The sequence below is a fragment of the Pezoporus flaviventris genome, unplaced genomic scaffold (assembly GCF_033815535.1).
Source record: "Pezoporus flaviventris isolate CSIRO_AGI_PZ_B2104156 unplaced genomic scaffold, CSIRO_AGI_Pfla_v1 ptg000066l, whole genome shotgun sequence".
NCBI classification, from domain to species: Eukaryota; Metazoa; Chordata; class Aves; order Psittaciformes; family Psittacidae; genus Pezoporus; species Pezoporus flaviventris.
Genome location: NW_026892614.1, coordinates 15,744,986 through 15,770,187, shown reverse-complemented (window position 1 = coordinate 15,770,187; position 25,202 = coordinate 15,744,986). Strand labels below are relative to the sequence as shown.

Below are 25,202 nucleotides of genomic sequence, written 5' to 3'. Positions count from 1 at the left end.
CGCCTGCCCGCGCCCCTTCACCGCGCGGAGGCACCCGTCACACCTGGCCCCGCCGCGCCCCAGCCCCCCTTCCCGTCCCGGTGGAGCGGCGGGAAGCAAAGGAAGAGGAAGGGAGGGGAGGGGGCGCCCTCCTGAGGCGCGCGGCCGTCGCCGGGAGGTGACGGCTGCGGGAGCGCGCGCGCGCGCGCGCCCCGGGAGGAGGAGGAAGAGGGGGAGGAGGGCGGGCTGTCCGGCGGCCGGGCGGGGGCGCGCATGGGACGGTGTGTGAGGGAGCGAGCGAGGGGAGGGCGATACCGGGGCGGAGAATAGGCGGCCGCGGCGAGTCCGCTCGGCTCAGGGCAGGCAGAACGGCGACAGACGCTGCAGAGCCGGGAGACAGAGCGGCCGCCGCGCCGGCTCGGGGCATCCTTTTTCCTCCTCTCCGCCCCTCCCCCTTTCTTTTTTCTCTCCTTCCTCGCCGTCCTTCGGGGCCGATCGCTATCGGCGGCGCGATCCCGGAGCGTTTCCGCGGCGGCAGTGCCGGCAGCGGCAGCGGGGGGAGCCGGCCCCTCCCCTCCCCAGCCGCGACTGGGGGACCCCCTGCTCCGTCCCCGTCTCCGCCCCTCGCCGGGGCTCGGCGGAGAGGGCCCGGCCTCGGCTCGGCTCGGCTCCCCGGCGGCGGGCTCGGCGAGGATGTCGGGCGGCGGCGGCAGTCGGGAGGAGGAGCGGCGCAAACTCGCCGATATCATCAACCACTGGAACGCGAACCGGCTGGACCTGTTCGAAATCAGCGACCCCACCGAGGTGAGCGACTCCGCCGCTCTCTTCCCCCCGCCGCCCGCCCCCCCGCCGCCCGCGGGCCGCCGGGGAGGTGAGGCACCGCGCCCGGGCCAGGCCGCGCCCGCCTCCGCCCCGCGGCCAGCCTGGCCCCCCGCTTGGCCGGGGGTTTCGGGCATAGGCCTCCTCCCGCTCCCCGGTAACGCTCGGCCCGCTCTGGCCGGGGAGGAGGCGCCGCTCCTCGGCAGGGAGGGCTGGGGAGCGAGTGTCGGGCCCCTTGCCATGTCCGGAGCAGCTCGGGGGAAGGCAGGTTGCAGCAGCCGGGGAAAGAAAGGGAGCGCAGGGCCGGCGCCGTCCCCTCCTCCCTCTCGCAGGCACATGCCGGCCCGACCCTGCGGGACAGACGGCTCCGGGGCAGGAAACCCTCTGGGAGCTAGAGGTGGTGAAAGGAGGCGGTCAAGGGCGGTAATACAGAAGCTACCCCTAATCCCAGGTTATCTCCGTGGGGTTTGTTTTTTTTTGTGTGTTTGCCTGTGAGTTACACAGAACCGAAAGGCGGCTGGTGGAAGAGAAGGGCTGAGAAGACTGATTGTGGGCTTTTATTGTTGTTGCTGCTTGCTTGTTTCTTGAAACACTCGGCTTTGTGCAGAAGGTGCCTCGTCCAAGGCGACCCGCTGTACTTCAGCGGCTGCCCGAGCCGCTGGTGCAGTCTCCGGGGCAGCTTTCCCCGGGGCGTGACGGGCGGACGGAGTGCTTTGGCTCGGTGCAAAGTAAATATCAGGAGCAGGTTCGTAGTCCTGAGTTCACATGTTGTACTGGAAAAACACAGCGGGTAATTCCTTCCTAATGAAATGGGTGTTTCTAATGGCTGAGAGAGGCTGGGTTTTACTCTTCAAAAAAAGCCCTAATAGCCAAACCACACCCTACCGCTACCCCTTGTCGTGTTCCCTGTGGCTGGTTAGTGCTGTGCGTCTGGTTTGAAAGCGGTGGGGGGGGGGGGGGGGGGAGGAAGGGAGAGGGCTGGAGAGGCAGGTTACAGCCCAGTGTGTGGTGTGTGTGTGTGTGTGTGACAGCCCGCTGAAACCCTGCTCGGAGGGTGGAGGCTGGTCATGTGCATGTTCCTGGGGAAAAGTAGGAAACTCACACTTGCTCTTGGCCTGGCCCTGGTCCCGGTTGTTTATTATCAGAAGCCTCTGAGAATTCACGTTGGCTTGGTCTTTGAGCTTGCTGCTGTTTCTGCACCCAGGTGCTGTCTGCTAGTGTAGCCACGAAAGAAGTCTTGAAAGCAATTCTTAAGATTATGATGGCTTGAAGAGAATTGCTTTGGGTATATTCAGTTCTGCTCGCTACATGCTGTTTCGTGAACTCCAAGGCAAGGGCTTTCTGTGATTATTTTGTACATCTTGCAATATTTATCATAATTAGAGCTTCTTGCTTGCGTTGGTTAGGTTTTAACAATATCACTCTTGGCAGACAAGTCGCTTGTTCAGAAAAGCAGGCTGATGCTAGCGTGAAGGAGTACTCCTGTTTGAGAATAGGTACAGTCTGTCTGGAATTGCAGATTGACTGCTGACTGTAGCTCAGTTTTTGTCCATTCCCAGTACATTCTAACTTCAACTTCTTTTCTTTGTGTTTATGGCAGACTGTGCTTCTGTAGTTTTATTGGCAAGTAGTTTAACAAATATTACCATTTTTTAGGTCAGCTTTATGTGTTGATCATAATTAACTAGACTTTGCACAAAAGCTACCAGCTTTATTGTAGTTACTGTAGAAAGAAATAATAATTTTACTTGCATTAGCTCCACACTTTGGCAGTTAAGCCTCTGAACCTGTCTAGGAGCACTTACCACTGTCAATGATGACATTTCAGTTGAACTATGGATAGTAAAATTAAGTGCATGCATATCTCTTTGAACAGTTGAGCTTTTTAGACTACTAGTTCTAAGAATGTTTAGTAAGTCTGCAGGTGCATTTACAGCAAACAGTAGGTAACAGTTTTATAAATATATTTTCAGATAATTACAAATGTTCATGTATTTTTTTCACTGTTACCTTGAGCTGACCCAAATTCAGCAATATTATCAATGCAGATGATGGTGTGATTCATAGGTGAACTATTTATCAGCTTTACTAGGCTGCTCGAGAGCTGACAATCTTCTGTTGTTTTCCCCACTTTTCCAGTCTCAATTTGGCCACAAGGCACATCTTGCTTATTGTAGGGGCTGCATCGAGCATGGCACCTGTGAAGATGCAGTAACGTGGATGTGACTTTTGTTGGCTGTGCCTGAGCTGGGTTGAACTGGGTCATTTTAAACTGTACAGACATGGTTGCAGGCCTGCAGGGTTAGCTTTTCAGCTAGCACGTATCCGTACTGCAAGCTGTCACCCAGGAGCTTCTGGTTGTGTTTATCGTGGTTCAGATACCCAGTCTTGATGCGTTAATAGTGATTCTTCGGGCATTTCTTCAGATTAAGTAACTTGTCTTCTAAGTTTCCTACATATATGGAGAGAATTTTCCACTTCCTTAATAGTAGGGTTTCAGGGAGGTATATATTGTCAGCAAAGAAAAGGAATAGTTAAATCTAATGTAAATTGACCAGAGCTGTGACAGCATAGCTTAGACCAAGACAGTGAAAGGTGCTTGCATGTGACCTACTGATGTACCTCGGTGTTAGTTTGAAAAGTCTAATTCTTTGGTGAGACACAATTGCTCTAATTCCATTGGGTCCTCACCACTTACATTGACAGTATAAAATGTAACTTGGCTTTGAATTCATAGGGTAGTATTTTGAAAGCACTCTAAATGTGTGTGTGTTTTTTGTTTGTTTTTCCAGATAAGTGTTTCATGAAATTAATCGGTTGGAATTCCTGTTAATATTTTATTATGTAGACCAGTCCTAAGGAATTAGAGATTTGCATGTCCACTTGCCTCTTCTGAGAGTTAAACACAAATTATTTCTTAAAGTATATTGACAGTAAGATACTGAAAAGCAAATGCCTTAGGTAGGGCATATTGAGTTCTGTTAACTTTTTCCTAGATTGTTGTGTGATGTGAACAGTCAACGAAGTCATTCAGTGTTACTTTTCCCCAGTGAAACAGGGATGAAGGGAACTTTGTTCCATGCTCAAAGTTGAGTGTTCTTCTGTGTCTCCATGTGAGGAAGACTGAAGACTTACTGGGAGTGAGGGTTTCCTATCTTCGCTTATGTTTTTGCTGATGTCACTTGTGGATTCAGGCTTGAGAGCGAAGTGGAAACTTCAACTTTATTAGATATTTACCTATTCTAAAGCTGCTGTTCTGAGAAATCTGGTAATTTGCATCATTTTTGTTCTGAAGATTTTTGGTGTTTTATTTAGAAAATAGCTGAGAGAAGCTCTGCGGCTTGAGAAGCTTAGAAATGAGCAAACCGCAGACTGTGTTTAAAGTGTTATGATTCTATGATGCTAGGTCCAGACCCTTGCTAAATATGTCTGTAATACTGGTACTAATTTAAATTTGATTAAGCTTTCCTGTCTCTATTGTAAATGATGAGGCAGCTATTCACTTTTTCAAGTCTAAGAAAAATCCAGGAGATTTTGGGGAAATATGGGATGAATCATGTTTTTGTTTGTAGATAAATCAACAGTCAGATTCAAAGTGAAACAGTATGGTAACTCTTCTTTAAATCTGTTTCCCTTTTCATTCCACTTTCACATTGCCTTTGTTCCAAGTATTTCCAAGTTTCTGGATGCTCTTAGTATTTGGTATGCCTTCTTTATTTTTCTTGTTTCTTTTATTTTTTTCTTGGGGTCAAGGATAGAAATGCAGTAAAAAGACTTAGATCTTTTGCAGTAGTAGGTAATTGATGTTCTGATCTTGACTTAAGTCTTGGGTGATTACAGTACTCAGTTTTCAAAAAGGAGTAAGTTTGAATTAATGATTAACAAGTGCATAGTTTTTCAGAAGCTTGTATATAAGAAATTATTTGCATTTATGTCCTTTTTTTAAATTAAAGTGTATACATCGGTTGCAGTTTTGTTTTCCGATAGAGAAAGCTGTTCTAAACTGATCTGATATACCTATGTATTAACAAAAGTAGAAAGATCTAATCAGAAAGCTTAGAAAAGCAGCATTGCATTATGGGTGATTCTACTAGTGGAAGTGTAAGTGATAGGGAAACGTCATCTAAGTGGTGGAAATGCTTGTGCCCTCTGAATGTGTCAGATTCCAGTAGTTTTAACTAGTGTGACCCTGCAAACTTGTATAGCTCTCAAGAAGCTGATTAATGTGTCTGAAAATACTATATTTCTGAGTTTGTCAAACCTATGATATGGAAAATACATTCTCTTTGCAGCAAATGTTTAATATTTAGGCAGCCGGGAAAGGTGTCTTAGAATCTTAAAAGCTGGTGCCTTTGTGTTTTAGTGAGCAGAATATTTTTCAGTAACTGCTATCACTAAACACAGTTTAAGAGGAGGTAAAAACACTGAAGTGTTACTTTGAGGTTAGCCATTTCTAGTTGCAGATTACTGAGTCTGTTGAGTTCTGGTTTTGCATTGAAATGGCTGGAGGAAAGAAGTCAGGGACTCAGGTCTGCTCATTTGCATCAAAAGAGCTATTTGGAGACTAGTTTTCTTTTACAGAGTAAAAGTGAATATGTCTGTCTCTTTACAAACGAACTATAACCACTGCTATCTAGAGGGCAGTAAGAAATATGAGTTAAGATCTTGACCACAATCTACAGATACCATAATGTCATGAAAATATTTCTAGGAAGAAGCTTTATGCTGTGCTTTTAATATGCCTCATGTAAGATATTTCTTGAGTTAGTGGCTAATTAGGTCCATACAATTCAGGCATACTGGCTTTAAGAATTCCCTCCTGATGTGTGAATATGTTCCCTGCCTAAAATGCGATTGACAAGCATTATTTTTCAGTTGGAAAAAAAACCTGCTAGTACTCTGGACGTGTTAGAGGTTTACTTTGTTTGCACAAGTGTGGGGTTTTTTTTGTTTTGCTTTCCTGACAAAAATAATTCTCTTTCAGAAAGGTTAAAAGAAAAAAAAACCACCCCATACTTTTATGATTTTTTGGAAGAAAATCTTGCTTTACAATTTGTAAAATCTTGCTTTTGTCTGTAAATGCTTTTGTCATCTAAATGGGGCAAGAGAAACAAGAGCTAAGCTGGGAGGTGTTAAAAGCTGAAGTGAACTGGTGTTTGTGGTAAGGATATAGAACTAAGAAACCGCTCGGAATTTATCTTTCTGTCAATAGTTTCTTGAAAAGTTGCTTTGTTACAAATGAAAGAAAGTAGATTGTGGCAATGCACAATTCCATGTGTGTTGCATGGAGAACAACTTCTTTTGACCAGTGGTTCTGATGAAGGTGGAAATGGAAAACAGGATGTGAAGTGGTAAACTGAATGTTACAATAAACTTAAGTGAAATCAAATTTAGGAGTTATTCCAGATAAGTAATGGATTATTTGTTCTGTCTTCCAAAATTAACTTCACAGTTAATGGAAGCCTCTACTGAAGTGTATTTGAATCAATATATAGGTAATTCTTGATTTTTAGAGATTTTTAGTTAGGAAAACTAATTAAGTATAAGATACATATTTAGTGATGCTTGTTTCGGTGAACAGATAGGTACGGGATTTTGCTTTTAGCTTGTGAAAAGGCCAAAGCCTATTAATCCTTTCTGTTAAGGTGTTTATGTTGTTTTTGGAGATCTTTTCTCTTTTCACTAAAAAAAACCACAAACCAAAAAACAAACCAAAAAACCCGCAACAAACCCACAGAACCAAACAGCTGCAGTTAAATGCAAAAACATTTTAGGAGGATGGGCTTTTTTTAAACTGGGTATAAAATCGCAACGTATGAATGATTTCAGTAATTGTTAAGCAGCGTATTCACATAATTGCGTACTCACATAATTATGTTTGTTAAGTAGCTGAGATGAAGGCAAGTGGGCAACATGTTGCATTATGTCTAGCTCATAGCAGAGTTAAGAACTGCCATATAGACAGCTGTCATCTAGTTTTGTACGTCAAGATCTGAAATGGTAAAGTTGAGCGCACATTTCCTTGGAACTTTTTTGATATTTTTGTAAAAATATCATGGAATTGTAGAATGGTTTGGGCTGGAAGGGACCTTAAGGGGTCATCTATTTCCAGCCACCCTGCCATGGGCAGGGCACCTTCTACTAATGCAGCACAATATGTTTCTCTTTCTGTATGGAATCAAGATTACTGAAAGTGAAAATCCTCAAGGACCATTGTTTTTTCTGATTTGTTGGCTTTCCTTTGTTCTCTTTTTCTCTTTGCTTGTTCATTTCCTAACCTCCTTCCATACTCGTTTTCAAGGAAGGGAATGTAAACTTGACTGATTTGCATTAAGGTGCGCCTTTTGTTTTTATTACTTGCTAAGCAGTCAAGAATGTGGAAATTTAAGCTAAAATTTACAGTAACAACACTAATTTTAACATTTTCATTGAGTTCAGTGGCCTCTGTAAAGGAAATGTTCATATCTTTTCAAGTGGCGGCTCAGTGTTTTCTGTAGCCAAATATTGGAACCTGACTTTTTTTTCTGCCTTGGTTTATCTTTATGAATAAGGGGCTTAGAAATACTCTTTAGATAACTTTTTTTTTTTTTTTTCAATGAATATTGTCAAGATAAAGCCTAACTGGGTATTAGGTAGTTCTTTTGGATGCACACATGACTTAGCTCATAATGCTAGTTAAACACTCTGAAGAGATTCTCCCTTCTCTCCTCCCCCTCCCCCTTTAAAAAGGATAAAAATTATCTACTGCTTTTCTGTAACTGTCCCTCTTTAGAACTTTGATATTCTAAGATTAAATCAGGAGACAACAGAGATAAAATTCTGCATTAGTAGTGGTAGTTCAGGTCTAGCAGTAACTTCTGAGCAATCTTCCTGGGCCTTACATTGCCTTGTGAACTTCTTCATGATGAACAAATGTATAAGGTCATAACTACTTTTTGCAGCGGGAAGGTAAACTTTCCATGTGATTGGTTGCCCTCAGTCATCAAACTGCACGTCTGCCTTTCATTGCTGTCTAGTTTGGTTCTCTAGCAAGATTAAAAAAAACCTGCTTTGACACGAAGTCCCATGTTTATTGCTGCTTTTTAATTGTTTAGTACTCCTGTTTTGCTGGTACTTTCTTATTCTAGGTGACTTTTACTTTTTCTCTGTTAGGCGTCTATAACTTGGTAGAACCATTTTTGTGTAATACTTCAGGATTATGGTCATCTACTTCTGTTAAAAGCTGTAGCCTCAAGGTTATCAACAGATTAGTATTATCATATGTTAGATTTCATTGCATTTTCTACAGCTGCTTGGTTTCCTTGTGTGCTCACCTATAAGTTAGACCCTTTGCTCAGCCTCTCTTCAGATCATCTTTTATCTCAGATAGTTTTACGAGGGAGCCATTCTGCTGATACCACCTTTCCTCCTTATGAAGAAGCTGACTAGATACTGCTTTCCACATTTCTCTCCATATTGAGCAGGGCAGGGCTCTTTATTACCCTGCTTTGTCTTGAACAGTTGTGGTGTAGATTACTAATTACTTATGGAAATGTCTTCAAAGTTTGAGTCCTGAAAGAATCTGCAAATGGGACACTAGGAAATGTAAATAATATTCCAGTACACATACTTATAATCTGTCTTTGAATTTCATTCTATAAATAGAAGAGTTCATGATTGTACTGATGAAATTGTATATACTCTTCTGTAAGTTTGTCCAGTCAAGAGCAGGAATTACACATCATCAACTTTGCAAGTTTTAAGCTTTCACAAGAATAATTATCAATTCATTTCTTTTTACTCATGTATTCCAAGAGTGTAAGGTACACTAGACCTGAAAAAAGTACTCAAGTTTACTGTAGTGATTATTTTCAAGGACATTAGAAAACTGCTGTGATGTAATTGGAAATTGAGTATCTTGTTTGAATACACGACTCCTAATGCCAGGTCAGCTCTTGGGTAAATAGACCAGATTGTGTGATACAGCGCTAGTTGCTATAGAGTGGTGTCACACTGAAACAAAAAGTGGTGTAGATTAATGGCTTCAGGGTGGGTCTTTTAATTTATCTGTCCATTGTTTTTGTTGCTACTTTGATATGTGTTACTCTGTTGTAACTAGAACTATGGTATATGAAAACTCTCACAACAGTTTACTACCTAGTGCTACATTATGGTTTCCTGATGAATTTTTTTTAAGGCTTGCTCTTGGTGAGTTGTATCCTAGGGCATGGCTTAATTTTTTGTTTTCTCTGTAGTGAAAGCACCTTTATAGTGGGGAAGAAGTGAAAGAATGAGCTGTCTGGCAACTATGTTTGGCAAACAAAGTGTGTTTTCTGTAGCAGTATCTCTGAACTCAAGTTTCAGTGCCTGGATTTTTCAAGCACCCCATGAGCTCTTTAGTAGAGCATTCTCTTTGTCAGATGAGTTGTCTTCTCAGTCCACACTTGAGTACAGGCAGATGCACAACTTAATTGCAGTGTCACGCTTGCAAAACCCAGTGGAAGATCAGAATTCCCCTTAATGAAGTTTAGTGGCTGTTGTATAGCCTGCAGTTGGGCAAAAGAGTTCAAACCACAAAGAAACTCTCACCCAATGAATACGTCAACAAAGGGTCTACTTCTGTCTGCCCTCCCAGAAAGTGCTCTACTTTGAGCAGTACATCAGCTTGAAATTAAAAATGACCCTTTAACTATTTTGGTTTTGTTCTCAATTTTAATAAAAACAATTGTTCCAGGTTCTGAATTCTAAAAATACCAGGACAGTGCTGTCTGTGTTGCAGTGTCCTCCTAGACAGGAAGATATTTATGTGGAAACAAACCAAATTGTTACCAGGTTGCGTTTTAGAAAGTTTTGCATAGATAAAATCATCTTTGTAATGTAATTTCTTTTATGTTGAGAAATCTGGCTTGTATTCACCTTCCATGTATAGTTTGATAATATTTACTGTGCTTGGATCATATCCAAGCATTGCATGCTTCTTGTAGAATGCTGGGTGTTTTATTAGGAAACATGTTATTTCCATTTAAAGTGATAACTGTACTGAACATGATTGCTATTCATTTTCAGTGTAGAATGGAATGACAGAATGGAAGTTTTAAGAGTTAACATCTACTGTGTTTATTCTGGCTATTGAAAGACTGGGATAGATTGTTTTCATATCTGGAAAAGGAAAATAATTTGAAAATTGTGTTGGAAAGACAATGTTTACTAATGAAAATATTGCTCAATCCTGCTAATTGGTTTTGGTGGGTTGCCTGTTACGTCTAGCATTTGCTCTATAGTGAGGAAACTAAAAAGTGCAATTACTTAAGATTACTGCATTTTGCAGTCTAATTCTTTAGCTTTGTCAAAGCTTTAACAATAAACGGAGGGGGGAAACAGCTGTTCCCTACTTCAAAAGTTGGTGAAATGCTCTGACAAAGCCCTTCTTTATTTTGTGTATAAGAGATATATTGGAATGCTTTTGATAAAGTCTCCAGAAATACTGAAATTATGTCTAATATTACAAGTTGTTGCCATAGCACAGCAAGAGCTATTTCAATAAATTCAGCTGTAAATGCCTATAGCAAGTTTTTTTCAGGCAAATAAGAATTGACGTGTAGATTAGAAAATGAAGAGACAAATGAAGTAATTTTATGCAGTGACTGTTGGCATATTCACTGGAGCCATTTACAAGCATCTAAAGACCTAACCATTACAAAGTCATGAAATTATTACAGTCCCAGGAAGTGCTCAAGACATGAGGTGGGCTTACAGTCTGTCTCAGGTGTTTTAGACGTTTAACAAGGAAAAAAAAATGTAGAAGAAGAGAGGTATTGTCTCTGTCGTAGAACCTTTGTTAGGGTTTACAGTGAAACATCTGGTTTTCTGTTACCTTCTGATTACTGTCTGTCTGTAGCTTTTGACTGAAGTTGGCCTGTAAGGTAAGATCTGTGATGACCTTACAGTGTCTGAATTTCAGTGTTCAAAATCACTGAAGTAGCTATCAAAAAAGAATACCTTAATGGTAACAATGATCTTAACTGATACTGACTCAGTATCTTGAGTAGTAGTAGTTCTGAAGGAGTAGTTCTCAAGTAATTAGGAGTTATTAATTCCTATTGGAAGTAAATTCTTTGCAGGCTTCTACAGGCTCCAGAATACTTATGTCACGCTTCACTTTCCCACCTGCATTAAGATTGAGCATGAACTCAGAAAATCAGGTCATCAAATTTATGAGAGATTAGAGGAATCTGAAAACTTTGCCTTCGCATAGTAATAACCTTCATTATCTTGTGTGATAACTGTCAAGTGCAGTGCAGAATTTGGGCAGCTGTACCAATGTGAGGCAGTCATGTACTAAAGCAGAGTAATGTACAACACTCTGATCGTGGCGGTCTGAAGTTTGTAAAAGCCTGTTGAAATACAGCACTTACCTCAAGTGTCTGTCTTACCTGCAGTGGTTCACAACTGTCACTAGGTCTTTGAGCAGCCCTGTGCGCATGGATGCTCATAAATACCCATATGCATAATTATAAATGCACTGATTTAGCTCTCTCAGTAAACCTGCTTATGTGGAAATCTCCCACGTTTCTCATACAGACACTCTGCCCTCAAAATCTAAAATGCACACCCCTGAACTGGACACCCAATCTTAGGGTGAAAAATGCCAGTTACAACATTTGTACCTGTTTATCTTGCTACACAGGGAGACCCCAGGAACATGGCTTTGTGATTATCCAGCTTTATCAATAGCTTCCCATAAGGTTACTGATCAGCCAGTCTTCTAGCACGTGCCTTATGGACTTTGGAGTTTGGAACGGGCAGACTGTTGCAGTTGAGCTTCTTTATAACCAGCTAGTCCTTGTGCTGATGGTGGCTGAAGCAGTGGTTTTTTTTTTTTTTTTCTAAGGGGGTGAGGGGAAAAGATGTTTATTTTTTGCTTGCTGTAATATTATAAGTTTTCAGCTTGAGTGTTACCTATTCTGGGTACCTGCTAGGTAAAGACAGAATGAGTTTTCTTGATTAACCTTGCGCTGAATTCCTTAGCTGCTGCGAAGGGGTTCTTGCACCAAGGGGAAAAATTACTTCCTAACCACCTCAAAGGCTATTACAGTGGTACTCACAGCAGGTAGAACTAAATTTAGCCAAATCCTGAGGATAAACAGGGTGTTTATGGAGCAAAATGGGCAAGGCAGTTGCTCTAATCGTTGATACGTATGCCTTTTTCTTAGTTTCAACTCCCTTCTTCCCAGGGTAGTACCATGGAAATATCAGTGGTAGTAGAAGTCTGCTAGCAGAGTGAAATACCAGCATATTTCTGATACCATTATACCCTGAATTTCTGAGGTAAAATACTGAAGAGCACTGTCCTTTGCCGTGACTGATAGTTGCTTAAATAATCTGAAGCTTTTTCTACCTCAGCAGCTGTAAAAGAGGATGAATAGTTCCATGTGTGTGTATGTATATACCTCTGTTTTGCAGCCACTTCATCAACCACACCTCAGCACTTCTGAAGCACAGTAAGACAGCTGGTAGCATTGACCTTTCTCCCACCACTGCTGATTGCCATCATGGGAGTTCTTCAGCAGGGAGCTGGCCATCTTTAATTCTCTTCCAGCTCTATGGTGGTGATGACGCTGAAAGGCAGCAATGGGGTTTGCCGCTTCTAATGTTTAGCAGTTGCGTTGCGCTGATCCTAAGCACTTTTGCAGCTTCCAGAAGCACTGAATAGTAACAGTTAAATTTGTATGTCGATATTTACTGTGACTTTCAGAAACTTTGGCCAGCCTTTGCTTTATCCTCCACCCCCAATGTCCATCTGACTTTCCTGTTCTTAAAGGTTGTCAGCATTTTAATTGGTGTTTAGTTTATTTCAAAATTTCTTTCCCTGTTTACATGTATGACATTATGTCAAATATGAAAAGATATTGACAAGTTTAAGTTCTGCTAAAGCTTCCTGCATTGGTTGGGAAAAGTTGCTTGCTGTGCACAAGTGGACGTTTTTTGTGTGTTACTGAGCTTTCCTGTTAATACATACCAGCACAAGTGTTAATATTAATCTTTTTCCTTACATTGGCTATTGACCTAAAACAGTTTCGTATCTAGAATGTATATGATGTGATTTTTGTGTAATGAGCAGTGTTGAGTGTAATTCTTGAAAGCAGGCAGTGCTCAACAATAAAAAAAGAAATAAAAATAAATGTTTGGAGACTAGTGATACTACTTGATTTTTATTTATTTATTTTGCTAGAGTGCTTCTGCAAGATGATGTTAATCAAGATGAGATTATTTAGATTGTACTTAACTTCTACGTGTGTGTAGTTGTAGCCTCCTCTAAAAACTGCCTTGTGTTTGTATTAAAGGCGCATCAAGCATTCTCACATTGTTACAAGATTTCCAGGACGTGGAGATAGCAAAACAGTGATGCAGATACATGAAGTAATGCGTTCAAAACTGTGCTGTAAATTTTATTACTCCAGAGCTAGAAGGAGAAGCCAGATTTCCCGTGTGTGTGCAGTTTGCTACTTGCTGGATAATGCAGGGCTGGGCGGGGAGTTAAACTTATGATGTTGTATACCACCACCCCATCTCCAATTTAAATCTTAAACTGACTTGTATGGTATAGCAGAGAATGCCTCTTTTCTTTCATTTGGTATCTACACACAGTGAGAAGTAGGTTATTCATTCTTCAAAGAAAACTTGAGTAATTTTAATATTTGGGGGTACTTCATTTTTGTCTCAGAAATACTTAAATATCAAATCTATGTGAGACTGCCCCATTTCAGTAAATATGTAATTTAAGTTTTGAACTGGATGAATAATTTCTTTTTTCCACATGTGTAACTTTCTGGTATTCAAACTGCTAGGAAGCTTATAAACTGTTGATTGTCTCAATCAAGACAATTCACTGTTAATTAAGACAAGCATAAATGTTGTATTAACATTCTTAAAGTGAATACTGAAGAAAATGCAAGCCCCAGATACTCTGTCATAATAATAATAATCATCTTCATAGAATCACAGCCTGGTTTGCGTTGGAAGGGACCTTAAAGATCATCTAGTTGCAACCCCCTTGCCATGAGCAGGGACACCTTCCACTAGACCAGGTTGCCCAAAGCCCCATTCTTCAACAAGTCACTCAGAAGTACCTAATCCTGAAGAAACCGTGCTTCTCTTTGTGGATAACAGTAAAAAATACACATCCCAGATAATATGGTGTTAACTAACATATGAAATGTGCATGATCTTTTTGCTTGCCTTGGGATTTTGTTTTATGTTTGTTTCTATTTCTGTACAAGTTAAATATTTTTGTACAAATAAGTGTGGAAAAGTTTGTCCTTTTAGTAGAGGAACAAAACTAACTAGCACGTGCATCACACTGAGATTATTGGTTGCTAATTAAATGAGGAAAAGAGGCTGGAGACTTTAAGTCTCTTTCCACTCTCTGTTTCTTCACAGATTGATTCCCCTCCTCGTTTTGATTCATTTTTCATATTCTTGTGACATACTTTCTCACTACTGAGAATGACAGACCTGTCTTTTGGTGTAACTTCAGCTGCCTTAATCCTCATTTGCTGCAAAGATTCTTTGGGTGATATCACCAGTTAAAGCCTAGATTGTTTCACAGTGAGTCAGAATATACTTGAAATCTTGCATGGTAGTATCACTTATGCTTTAATTAACTGTGTTTTAATATCTGAGTAAGCCAAACCAAGTTACTAAATGCTTTTGTAATCTGAGCCTGTTTGAACTTGAAATACTCCTGTTCACAGTTAATCATCTGCATTAATGTTTGTATTGTAACTTGTCCTTGGTCCATGTGCTACTGAAATGACAGCCCCTTGATAAGAATAAATTTAAGGTTATTTGATACAGTTGTATTTTGGAGCAAGAAAATATTTGAAATTGACCAACTAATTCATGTTCTGGTTGTTTTTTGTAATGTAGTGTTGCCAAATGGAATATTAGAGGGAGTTAACTAAACATACAAGCCATGTCACTGGCTGCAAAACTACCTACTGGCGGAAGTGCAAGACTTGATCAAAATAGGAATTCATGCATAAATACACAGGTGAACACTTTCTTCTGATTAACACAGCTGCAGAAACCAGTTTTGTTAACCGCTGCTACATGATGAAAATATTAATTCGTTGTCTCCTAGAAGAAATCCTTAAAATAGAGCTGCTAGTTCTTTTTAAAATGTAGCTCCTTTGGTAATCAAATGTGCTGTTTGAACAGTGAAGTAATCACATTCATGGGTGTATTTCCCAGTGCAGTGTTATTTCCTGACTGGGGAAGTGCTTTTTACTTTGTTATTCTACGTAAAGAAAATAAAAATCATGTATATATTTTCTAAATACCTGAGACAGATTACAGAAAACTTAAATGCTGTGAATTGCAAAATAAGATTTGCTTAAGTATACTGACAGCTTAGATTGTATTTCCAGGCAGAAAAGCATTTTTTCCCAAAGCTGAAGTGTGTTCCAGAGGGTTGGAATTTTTTAAGTAGTGAACAAGTTAAAGTAAAATGAAAAATAATGCTGTGTGTCTGATCTGGGCTCAGTTATTGTCAAAATCTGCTCCTTGGGATCACTTCTTGAAACAATCATGAAAGTGTTCATTGCTTAGTCATGTAAACCTTACTGATGATGTAGAGTGGGTAGCCTCTGGCACAGGGAGGAGTTGTGTCTCTAAACTCAGTAGTTCTTCATCACAGCTTAAAAATGAATGGATACTGGAATTACTGTTTCTGACTCTGATGTTGCATGTTAGTTCATCTCACTTTATTAGCATGCGTCTCTCCAAAAAGAACAGCTTGCAAAATGGAAACTATATCCTTTCAGAGAAAATTATACTTGCTGCTTTTTGTTGTTCAGCAGAACCTCTTGAAAAACTTGGCTTTGGGGAAAACATGTTCTCTTTCTGATTGTTTATTTGTGTACCTTTAGCCATTTCAGATATTACATAGCTATAAAATTTAGGGTGAATACCTTGTGGGGGTGACATCATTAGAAATGTCTCAACATCTTGAGAGGGAAGAGTGTTTGTAGTTGCTCAAGACTTCTGTATAGTTAGTGATGTATCTCAGTTTATAAAGGCACAGATGTGTTTTTCACTGTATGGCAGTTGAATTTCAAGATGGAGAACTGCAAATGTGATTCTTGTCTTCTACAATTAATTAATTGAAGTAGTCAATTTCAGTATTCCTGATTTCTGCTGTATATAATTTTAATTAAAAAAAAATCATAATTGGCTGGACTAACTTTAGGGATCTGAATTAAGTGCTGTCTCTTGGATATGCATTTCAAAGGTTCAGATCAAAAAGACTAACAAAACCAACTGTTCTTCTCCATTTGATATCAGAAACCTTGGAGCTAGTTTTCCTAGTTTTTCACCATTGAGGTAGCTCACTTATCATTAAGGAAAAGCTTATTTCATTATTGTGATAAACTGAAGAGAAACTGATACAGATTGCTTTGGCAATTGACCATCTGCCTTCTGTATTGAAAATTTTGGAACTTGTGATAATGAGAACCATGTTTTTGTAGTGCTGAAATGGGGAGACTTGTCCCTGTGATTTTGTGGACATTAGATATTTTTCAGATAATTATTGATTACCTGACAAGTACTAAATATCCGGTTGCTCTTAGAAGATGAAGAGGTGATGCACATGTTAAAAGTAGTGTCAGTGACATGTTTACCTTGCTCTCAGTGGAGGAGCAGTCCTCTTGCCTGCTCTGGGTAAGTAAATTCCGATTTGGTTACTGCAGGTACAGGCCATCTAGGTTTTACAGTTAATTGTTGTTAGTTTAGTACTGTCAGCAGAGCTGAATATTTACTTGAGAATTTTCAGTCATGAAATTATTGACAATGACAAAGATCTTAATTTTTAGTGTAGTTGTTTTCTAGAAGCAGCGCTGTGACAAATTCACATCGTGCAGATCCTAGACCTGTATCATAAAAACAGTATCTCCATTGTTGTATAGCTGTATTTATACAGTGGTGTCTAGAAAACAATTCTATTATTATGTAAAACTTCAGCTACACACTAGTAGTAAGATCATTTGTCTGCACAAAGTGAAATTAAGGAGAGATAGAAAGATTAATTGGTTGCCTAATATTTTAAGATTGGTAAATTGAACCACAAGGGCAGATTTCTTCTTAGAATAAGACTGTTATTTCCTAATTATTTATCTGTTTGACTTTTTTTTTTTTTATGTGTGAAGGAGGAGCTTTTCATTTAATTTTGGATTTTTGGTTCATGAGACAAAGAGGCTTCCTTTAGTGTATGACTTTCTCGTACTGTTTGGGCCTCTTTCCCTCTTTCTGTGCACTTGTATGAAGTGAGCGACTGAGAATCTTCAAACTAGGTTGTTCATGTAATGAGATCAGTGTTCCTTCATTCTTCTCTTGATCTCTCCTGTCTTGGTCTATCCTACTTTCCTTTCGTTCCTGCTCTTGGAGTTTGTTTTCTTCTGGTGTTCTGTTGCTTTGTGGTGTTCTCCTCAAAATCAGTTTATGTTTCTGTGGTTAGTATATGATTATTATTAATAATAATAATAATTCCACCCACTCTTGCCCTCTTGTGCCCTACATACCCTATAGCAGCTAGAGAATAGCAACAAATTGGTATTGATGCTGGTGAATCGCTTTTCCTGTTGTATTCAGATGCTTGTCTGGAGCTTCAGAACTGAACTGTGTTCAAAAGTAACACAACCTGGTCCAGCGGAAGGTGTCCCTGCCCATGGCAGGGGTTGAAACTATATAATGTTTAAGGTCTCTTCCAACCCAAACCATTATATGGGATATATCCTAAGGAAATTTCACTAGTTTGAAGGTATAGGGAGGGCGGGGAATATTGAATTTATTTTTTAAAAGCTGCTGCTTCTAAGGCCTTGCCTAAATTTCTGTGTGTTTTGCTTTTTTTGATCTTTCATTGCTTTTTGGTTGTATAAACTTTCTTGAAGAATGAACTGGACTTCGATGTTAAAAAAATCATCCTGAAAATTCCTGATGACCTATTTATGTTATAAAATACCACTTTGTATTCTTAAAGGAGAAATGAGCTGCTAGTGTTAGTGTTTCACAGTGGTGAATAGAGTAAGCCTATTTAGAGGCACTGTACAGTGGTTTACCTGTTACTATTAAAAACCCCATATTTTCAGGCTTACAGTTCACTTTATCCATCTAGAAGTGAAATCATTGCACACTTGACTAACTACAAATATGTTCTGCAAAATAAAACTTTTCAGGTGCCAGTGAATAGTCAAGTAGTGGGACAGGTTGCACAGGGAAGTTGTGCAGTTTTTGTCCTTGGAGGTTTTTAAGACCAGATTGGGTAAAACTGCAGACAACATGATCTGACTTCAGAGATGACCTTTCTTTCAGCAGGAGGTTGGATTGGAAACTCCTGAGGTTCCTCCCTCCTTGAATTATCCTGTGATCCTACATGGATCGGTGGTGTATGTGCATGTTCCAGTTTATTTCCGTCTGCGATGGATTGCATTGCATTAGTTGGAGAAATTACTCTTGATACGTGTCTAACTTCTATGTTTTATTCCCATTTTCTGCTCCTTTGTTTCTTCATACTCTGGATCAGACACCTCTCAGTTACACAAAAAGATACTTCTAGTGAATTAATTATGCTACATAATTTTTATTGGTATGTCTTTTTGTGAATAATAATCTGCTTTCACTCCTGAATATTACTACCTTTATAATGCTGGGTTTTTCTGCAGTCCAGTGGGTTGACTAGTTAAATTCTTCATACTGAACCTCACGTTCTTTGTGTTTTGAATTCTGCCGTTGTGTTATGGGTCTTTGTATGATGTCTAAAAAATGTCTTAAAAACCAGCATGTATTGCTTGGTAAAGTAGTAGCTGTGGAATGTATCTTGCATTTGTGATGTTTAGAAACGAACTGTTTTATCTGAGAAACATTAATTTTAACCTCAGAAAGGTCTTTTGTCATGGTATCAGAACTTCAGAACCTCTGGTATAGGTGGTTACATATGGAGATTACGTCAGTTGCATGGAAATATAGCCATGCTGATAGGGAAACATTTTTGGTGGAAGAAATTCTAAAGTACTAGTTCAGAAGTAGACTATAATCTCATCTGGCCACCTATGTTTAATATTACTATTTGTTCCTTCAATGGGTCATTCATACCATTAAAGTCTGAATTACTACCTTGAAACTTGGGTAGCATTAATCTGTTAATTCTGTAAGTGTTCTAAGGCCAGTATTAACATAGCAGGAATTTAAAGCCAAAATGAGCCAAGCAAGCAAAACCTTAAAACCCCCAAAAACCTTAAAAGTTTATATGTTGATATTAATTTTAAACAAAGCTTTAAATCACTTTTCCTGCATGCTGTATTGAAATCTGTTTTGATAAAACCTTGCTACCCATTCGGAAGTAGCTAAGTTGCCTCTTTAACCATGCCAAGTGCAAGGTCCTGCACCTGGGTCGGAGCAGTCCCAGGCACAGCTACAGGTTGGGCAGAGAAGAGATTCAGAGCAGCCCTGTGGAGAAGAACTTGGGGGTGCTGGTCGATGAGAAAATTAACATGAGCCAGCTTCAGTGTGCACTCACAGCCCAGAAAGCCAACCGTATCCTGGGCTGCATCAAAAGGAGCGTGACCAGCAGGTCGAAGGAGGTGATCCTGCCCCTTTACTCTGCTCTTGTGAGACCTCAGTTGGAGCATTGTGTGCAGTTCTGGTGTCCTCAACATAAAAAGGGCATGGAACTGTTGGAACAAGTCCAGAGAAGGGCCATGAGGATGATGAGGGAACTGGAGCACCTCCCGTATGAGGACAGGCTGAGAAAGTTGGGGCTGTTCAGCCTGGAGAACAGAAGGCTGCGTGGAGACCGTATAGTATCTGAAATATCAGTGCAGTATCTGACCACAGCAGCCTTCCAGTATCTGAAGAGGGGCTATAGGGGTGCTGGGGAGGGACTGTTTGTTAGGGACTGCAGTGATAGGACAAGGGGTAAGGGGTTAAAACTTGAACAGGGGAAGTTTAGATTGGATATGAGGAAGAAGTTCTTTACTGTGAGAGTGGTGAGGCACTGGAATAGGTTGCCCAAGGAAGTTGTGAATGCTCCATGCCTGGAGGTGTTCAGTTCCAGGTTGGACAGAGCCTTGGGTGACATGGTTTAGTGTGAGGTGTCCCTGCCCATGGCAGGAGGGTTGGAACCGCCTGATCTTAAGGTCCTTTCCAGCCCTCACTATTCTATGATTCTATGATGCATCTGATAACCCCATGGTCCAGATGATTGTTCTTGGATTTCCACTTAAAACCCATGGCTAAAAAGGTTTCGTGCACATTCTGAGAAGTCATTAGGTCAGGACTGGTTTGTCCCAGAAGTTAGAGATGACAGTCTGGAGTTCCTCAAGAAAAATACCTTTCCAGAAGACTCTTTTCATAAATATAAGCTGTTCAGCTGAAGACAGCTGCAGCAGTGTGCGGTGGAGGGAGACTGCCTGTGTTATGACAATATGTTGAACGAACAAACTCTCGAAGGAGCTATTGAGTTGTATTCTGGAAGATCTGTAGCCGTCTGCTCTCCCAATTCTGGAGTGAAGCTGCCGCCTAGTCTAAGCAATGTACAAATACAGAAATGTATTGTTTATTTTTAAGTGCATTATTCCAGACTAGGGTGGATAGGGAGGGTGAGAAGAAAGCAGTAATGTGAAGGATGCTTATGTTATGATTAAGCACTCAGCTTTTCAGTTGCCTTTATGTTGTTCCTATCTCCTCCCAACTCCACACACCCAGTCTCATAACTGGTGATGTGATCGACCTGCCCTCTGAAACTTCCTCAGTCTTCTGTAAGCAGCCGCTGGCAGCCCATTGTTGAAGCAAAGAACAAGCCACTGTGAAATGATGGGGCAGTATTGGTTTAGTTGGAGTAGATTTATTCTGATGCTTCAGTAACAAGTGAGCAAGTGACTCTGGCTACTTAAAACTTTGAGCACTTAACCGAATCAGTCTCATACTTACCTTTCAGCACTTCATCATGACTCAGAGTGTAGCCACATTCTTATCTTACCTGGTATCACAACAAAATGGGAATTCAAGATGCTTTATATAATTTCAAAGATGTAATGAAATATCACTATTTATGAGTGGGGAAAAAACCTGCCTTGGTGCTGTTTCGAAGTAGTTTTTCATAAAGCATGAACAGACTTGCATAGAACACTTAATCTAATTAGAGGCTAGAGCCTAGAATATTTAAGAGAGCAGGATTGACAATTATAAAATAATAACTCAAGCTTTTAAAAAAACCTCAAACCTAGGACCTATATCTTTGCTCCATTGTTTGAAACAATTAATGAAATGATGATTTCTAATCAAATTCCTCTTGATAAAAAGACGCAAATTGGCCTTTATGCTTGTACCATATGATACCTCTTCTACATGATTTATGCTATTATGAAGAAAACTGCAAAGGAAATGAGGAGCTTCCTATGTAATCAAGTGGTCAACTGCTGTTTCCTCTATCGGGAATAGGGTTAGTGATTACTCACAGTCGTTGCATTTGCATTGTTGTGTTGAGCATGGAATAAGAGACTCTGAAGCAGTAGGAGGGAAAGAGAAAATAACAGCGGCCATGGCTGAAATCCTGCAATTGTAGAAAGAGAGTAGCTTTCTACTGTTAGGAGGTATTTTCGAGTGCTTCTTGTTTTAACGACTGCTCGGTGCCACAATTAAGTGTTACCTTTAGCAGGTAAACATGTCTTAAAACATGTTTAACCCACCCCATCTCTGCAATGACTTTCTTAATTATGACTGCTTCAAATCTTGTTTTCTTTTAATTTGCTTGCTTTCCTCTTCTGGATTGTTTTGTTGAAATGATGCTGTTGTGGCCTCTGCAAGACTTCAGAGACTCTCAGGATTGTAAAACTGTTGGTATTTGTGTGTGGACAACATCTGAGAGGATATCTGATGTAGTGTTTTGCAGAAGGTCTCTTGGGACCACTGAGTAATTCCTCCACCATTTATGTTATTCCTACTTTAACCAAATCCTTGTCAGCATTGTCTTTTTATGCCCAGGACATGGAAAAATGTTTCAGAGGCTAGTATTAGCAGACGGTGGTTATAGCTCTAATGTACTATGTATTCAGTGACTCCTGACATTTTGGGGAAAATGTTACTTCCAGTAGAAAATAACGTCACCTTGGTATTTGGTAACTTTAGTTGTTGTTTGGTTTCTTTTGGTAGAAAGAATAGGAAGCAGTATTTATTTTTAGGCTACTCTTAGATGCCATGTCCTGTAGTATTATAAACAAAAACGTGACTTCTGTTTTCCTCTGTTAAATGATTTATTAATTGAAATAAAGCCTATTTTTAATAGCCTTTCTTAGGCCTTTTATACTGAGTTTCAAATACTCTATTACTTTCATAATGTTTTGTTTGTTCAGCCTTAGACAAGTGAAATAGATGTTTAGACAGGAATGACAAAATGCTTAGGTTCCCATGGATAAGCAGCTTACTGGTGCTGGATGCTGTTAAAGCTAGCCTCTAACATACTCTGGTTGGTTGGGGTTCTGGGTCTGCAGGGACATTCCTTACTTCTGTAAACTGTTGATCTTGGTTTTATTTTGAGTGCCAATAACTACACAAGGGAAAAAACTGTGGGGATGAGATTTCATATTCATAGCTTAAGCTAGTAAAATGGCTTTCTAGCAGCAAGAATGCTCCCCTCACCCTTTCTTCAGTTAAGCATTTCTTTTAATACCCTCCTTTATGTTGCCATTGGGGCTTTGCATGACTCCATGGTGAAGTTGTTAGGAAAGCTGGGGGACTATGATTAATTTTCCTTGGGCTTTTCTCTCTGAACTAGCTCATTAAGAGTTCTCACCTCAATGCTTGTGTTAAAGCAATTGAAATGACACGTAGCTGGGGGGGGGGAGGGTAGGTAGGGAAAGAGAAAGCCCCTTCAAATTTAACTGCTAGTTGCTGTTGGATTAGCTTAATGTCATACTCTACCCTCACTGCTATGGTCAAACAGGACTCAGGGAGTAACTTTCCTACTGATATAACCTTGCAGCAATTGGCAATTAGGGACTTCTGGGGAATTTACTTCTAGGTCTATGTGAGTATTATATTCTGTGTTCTAATCATAGGTACATGGAGAATACATAAAAGAAGAAAGCATTTAGGTACAGAGATCTTGTTAAATGAACCTCTGTTTACAGAGCAAGACCTTTCAGCCAATGAACTTGTTTTCACTCTGGCAAAATAGACACTGCTGTAAATGGGAGCAAGTGTGGACCCCCCCTAGGGAAAAAGGAAACCAGTAGGGAATTGGAAGGAAGAATGCTGCTTCATGAGAAGGGGGCTAGCTCAAGTATAACATAGCAGGAGTGTATTGTTAATTAAATGCACTAATTAAAGTGTATTGTTATGTTGACAGCTACAAGGTATCTTCTGCTTAAAATTTAAAATCAAATAGAGTGCTGAGGGAGTAAAATTGGAACTAAAGCAGAGTTTTGGTTGTGCAAGTACCTCGGTAAGAAATCCGTTTGAACTAGCTTTTGTGTTGGAATGGAGGAATTTGTAGTCTGAGAATAGTCAAAAGAAAGCTTCACAAAACAGTGGGTGCAAAATCCCTATTGGTCTGAAGATGCTTAGATGGTGTTACTGCAGAGAAAGACTTTTTTTAACTTGTCAGCAGTTGCTTTTAAATGCAACTAACTGAACCTGAATGTCATTCATCAAGCACAGTGCTTGATGAAATTGTTGCCAAAGATTATAAAACAGGATTAAGTAGGATTTGCAGAGAGAAGGCTATCAACGAATAAATTTTACCGAAGTATTGTAACTAATGTAAAGGTTTTTTTCCAAGCTATCTGTGCCCTTGGTAGTCCTGTCAACCAGCATTAAGATCACTAACAGCATTAATAAAAACAAATGACCCAATTCCTTTAAATAAAATCAGAAATGACCCGGTTCCTTTAAATAAAAAAATAAACAAGTCATTCAAAATTATAATTCCTGGAGGAGTTTTTGAGTGACTGAATTTTTCAAAATTCAGTGTCTCCTGTCTGGAAATTTCAATATGGACCTAGTATTTCTTTTAAATGTTCAGCAAGGTTACATTTGATGCTTCTAGTTCCGTTGGTGTTTTCCTGTGTAAATTTGTCTACCTTTATATCTGTAGTGAACACATACCCTTTTTCTGAACACATATCCTTCTAGTTACTTCTACCACACATTCAGAAAAAGGGTGTCTTCTTGTGAGTGTGTGCTCAAGGCAAAGCTGCACATGCATATTGTGGTTGTGCGTCTTTAGTTACGACACAGCTGATCTCACTGAATTTCATTCAACAGTCCAGATTTTGGGTTTTGGGGTAATTTTTTTGGAGCTCTAATGCTGTAGTTATCAATGACCTTATAGCCTGAAGTTGTTTTTTTTCCTTAAAAAGGAAAAGGGAAGGTAAGTATTTCAGGTGTGAAGGGGAAACAGTAATAGTTCATTTGTTACACCAAAATTGTAGTTTAGGCTACATTTTGAAATGGTATTATTCCTTCAAACCTGCTTGACTAATCTAATCGACTAATCTAATCTCTAATCCGGCAAAATGTTGGGTTTCAATCAATACAGCCTGGCATGTATGAATTTAATGATTGTAGACCAAATTCCAAGAAAGTGCAGCAGTAATTGTGCAACTGGAACTAATTTAAATGTTGCACATCAGTGTCTCCTGAGGTAGTAAAATTGGTAATAAGGTTAATGAACCTGCCAACAGTCTGGTGCAATTCCTATGTTATCACATTGCTATTTGGCAAGCTCTTGACCTGCAAAAAACCTTTAGCAATGTCAGTTTGGCAGTGAGCTCCTGACAGTGGTGTAAACAAGAGAACTCGGATTGAGAGGGGTTTCTTTTGCTAGGGACCCCTTTCCCTCCCAGATTTACCTGCACAATCATCCCTTGTCAACCTGCCTGTTTTGCATTTTGCTCGATAGCATCCTCTGTACATTTTGTTTGGCTATATTAATCTTCATAGCTACAATAAGGTCTTCTCGAAAACAAGTGAATACTCTGCTCTTTTTAAAATGTTTCTAAAGTCAGCCTGCCATTTCTCAGAGGATGTAGTGGGACATTTGGGAACTGGGTCTAGTCAAGAATAGATTCTGTGTGAAGGTAAGGGTCTGAGAACATTTTGCTGTTGTACGGGATTTTGATTTTTCTTTTTTGTTGTTTGGCCTTGAGGTTGTTTTTTTTTTTTTTTTTTGCAGGGTTTTTGGGTGTTTAAAGTCTCAAATTTTTTGTTAGTTGTGGGTTGTTTTTTTTTTTGTTCCCCCCCCCCCAAGTAGGTTTCCTCTTGCAGTTTGTCTCCTGTAGGAGAATCAGGTGCTTGTTTCCTAGTTGCCTTGTTAGCATTCCTTCTTTAAACTCCTGGCTAATTAGCCCGGTTGCCAGAGCACTTGCATG

At 40.0% G+C, this 25,202-nt stretch overlaps 1 protein-coding gene across 5 annotated transcripts in view; it reads left to right on the top strand.

Annotated features, from left to right (window-relative positions):
• The first annotated feature begins 260 nt into the window (after positions 1-260).
• The window catches only part of AFDN (afadin, adherens junction formation factor), a 113,719-nt gene continuing 88,777 nt past the window's right edge, over positions 261-25,202 (top strand). For all 5 annotated transcript variants that reach the window (XM_061471369.1, XM_061471367.1, XM_061471365.1 and 2 more), the window contains exon 1: positions 261-783. In XM_061471369.1, the coding sequence (XP_061327353.1) occupies positions 673-783 (111 nt within the window). In that variant the 5' untranslated portion in view covers positions 261-672. The remainder of the gene's footprint in view (positions 784-25,202) is intronic.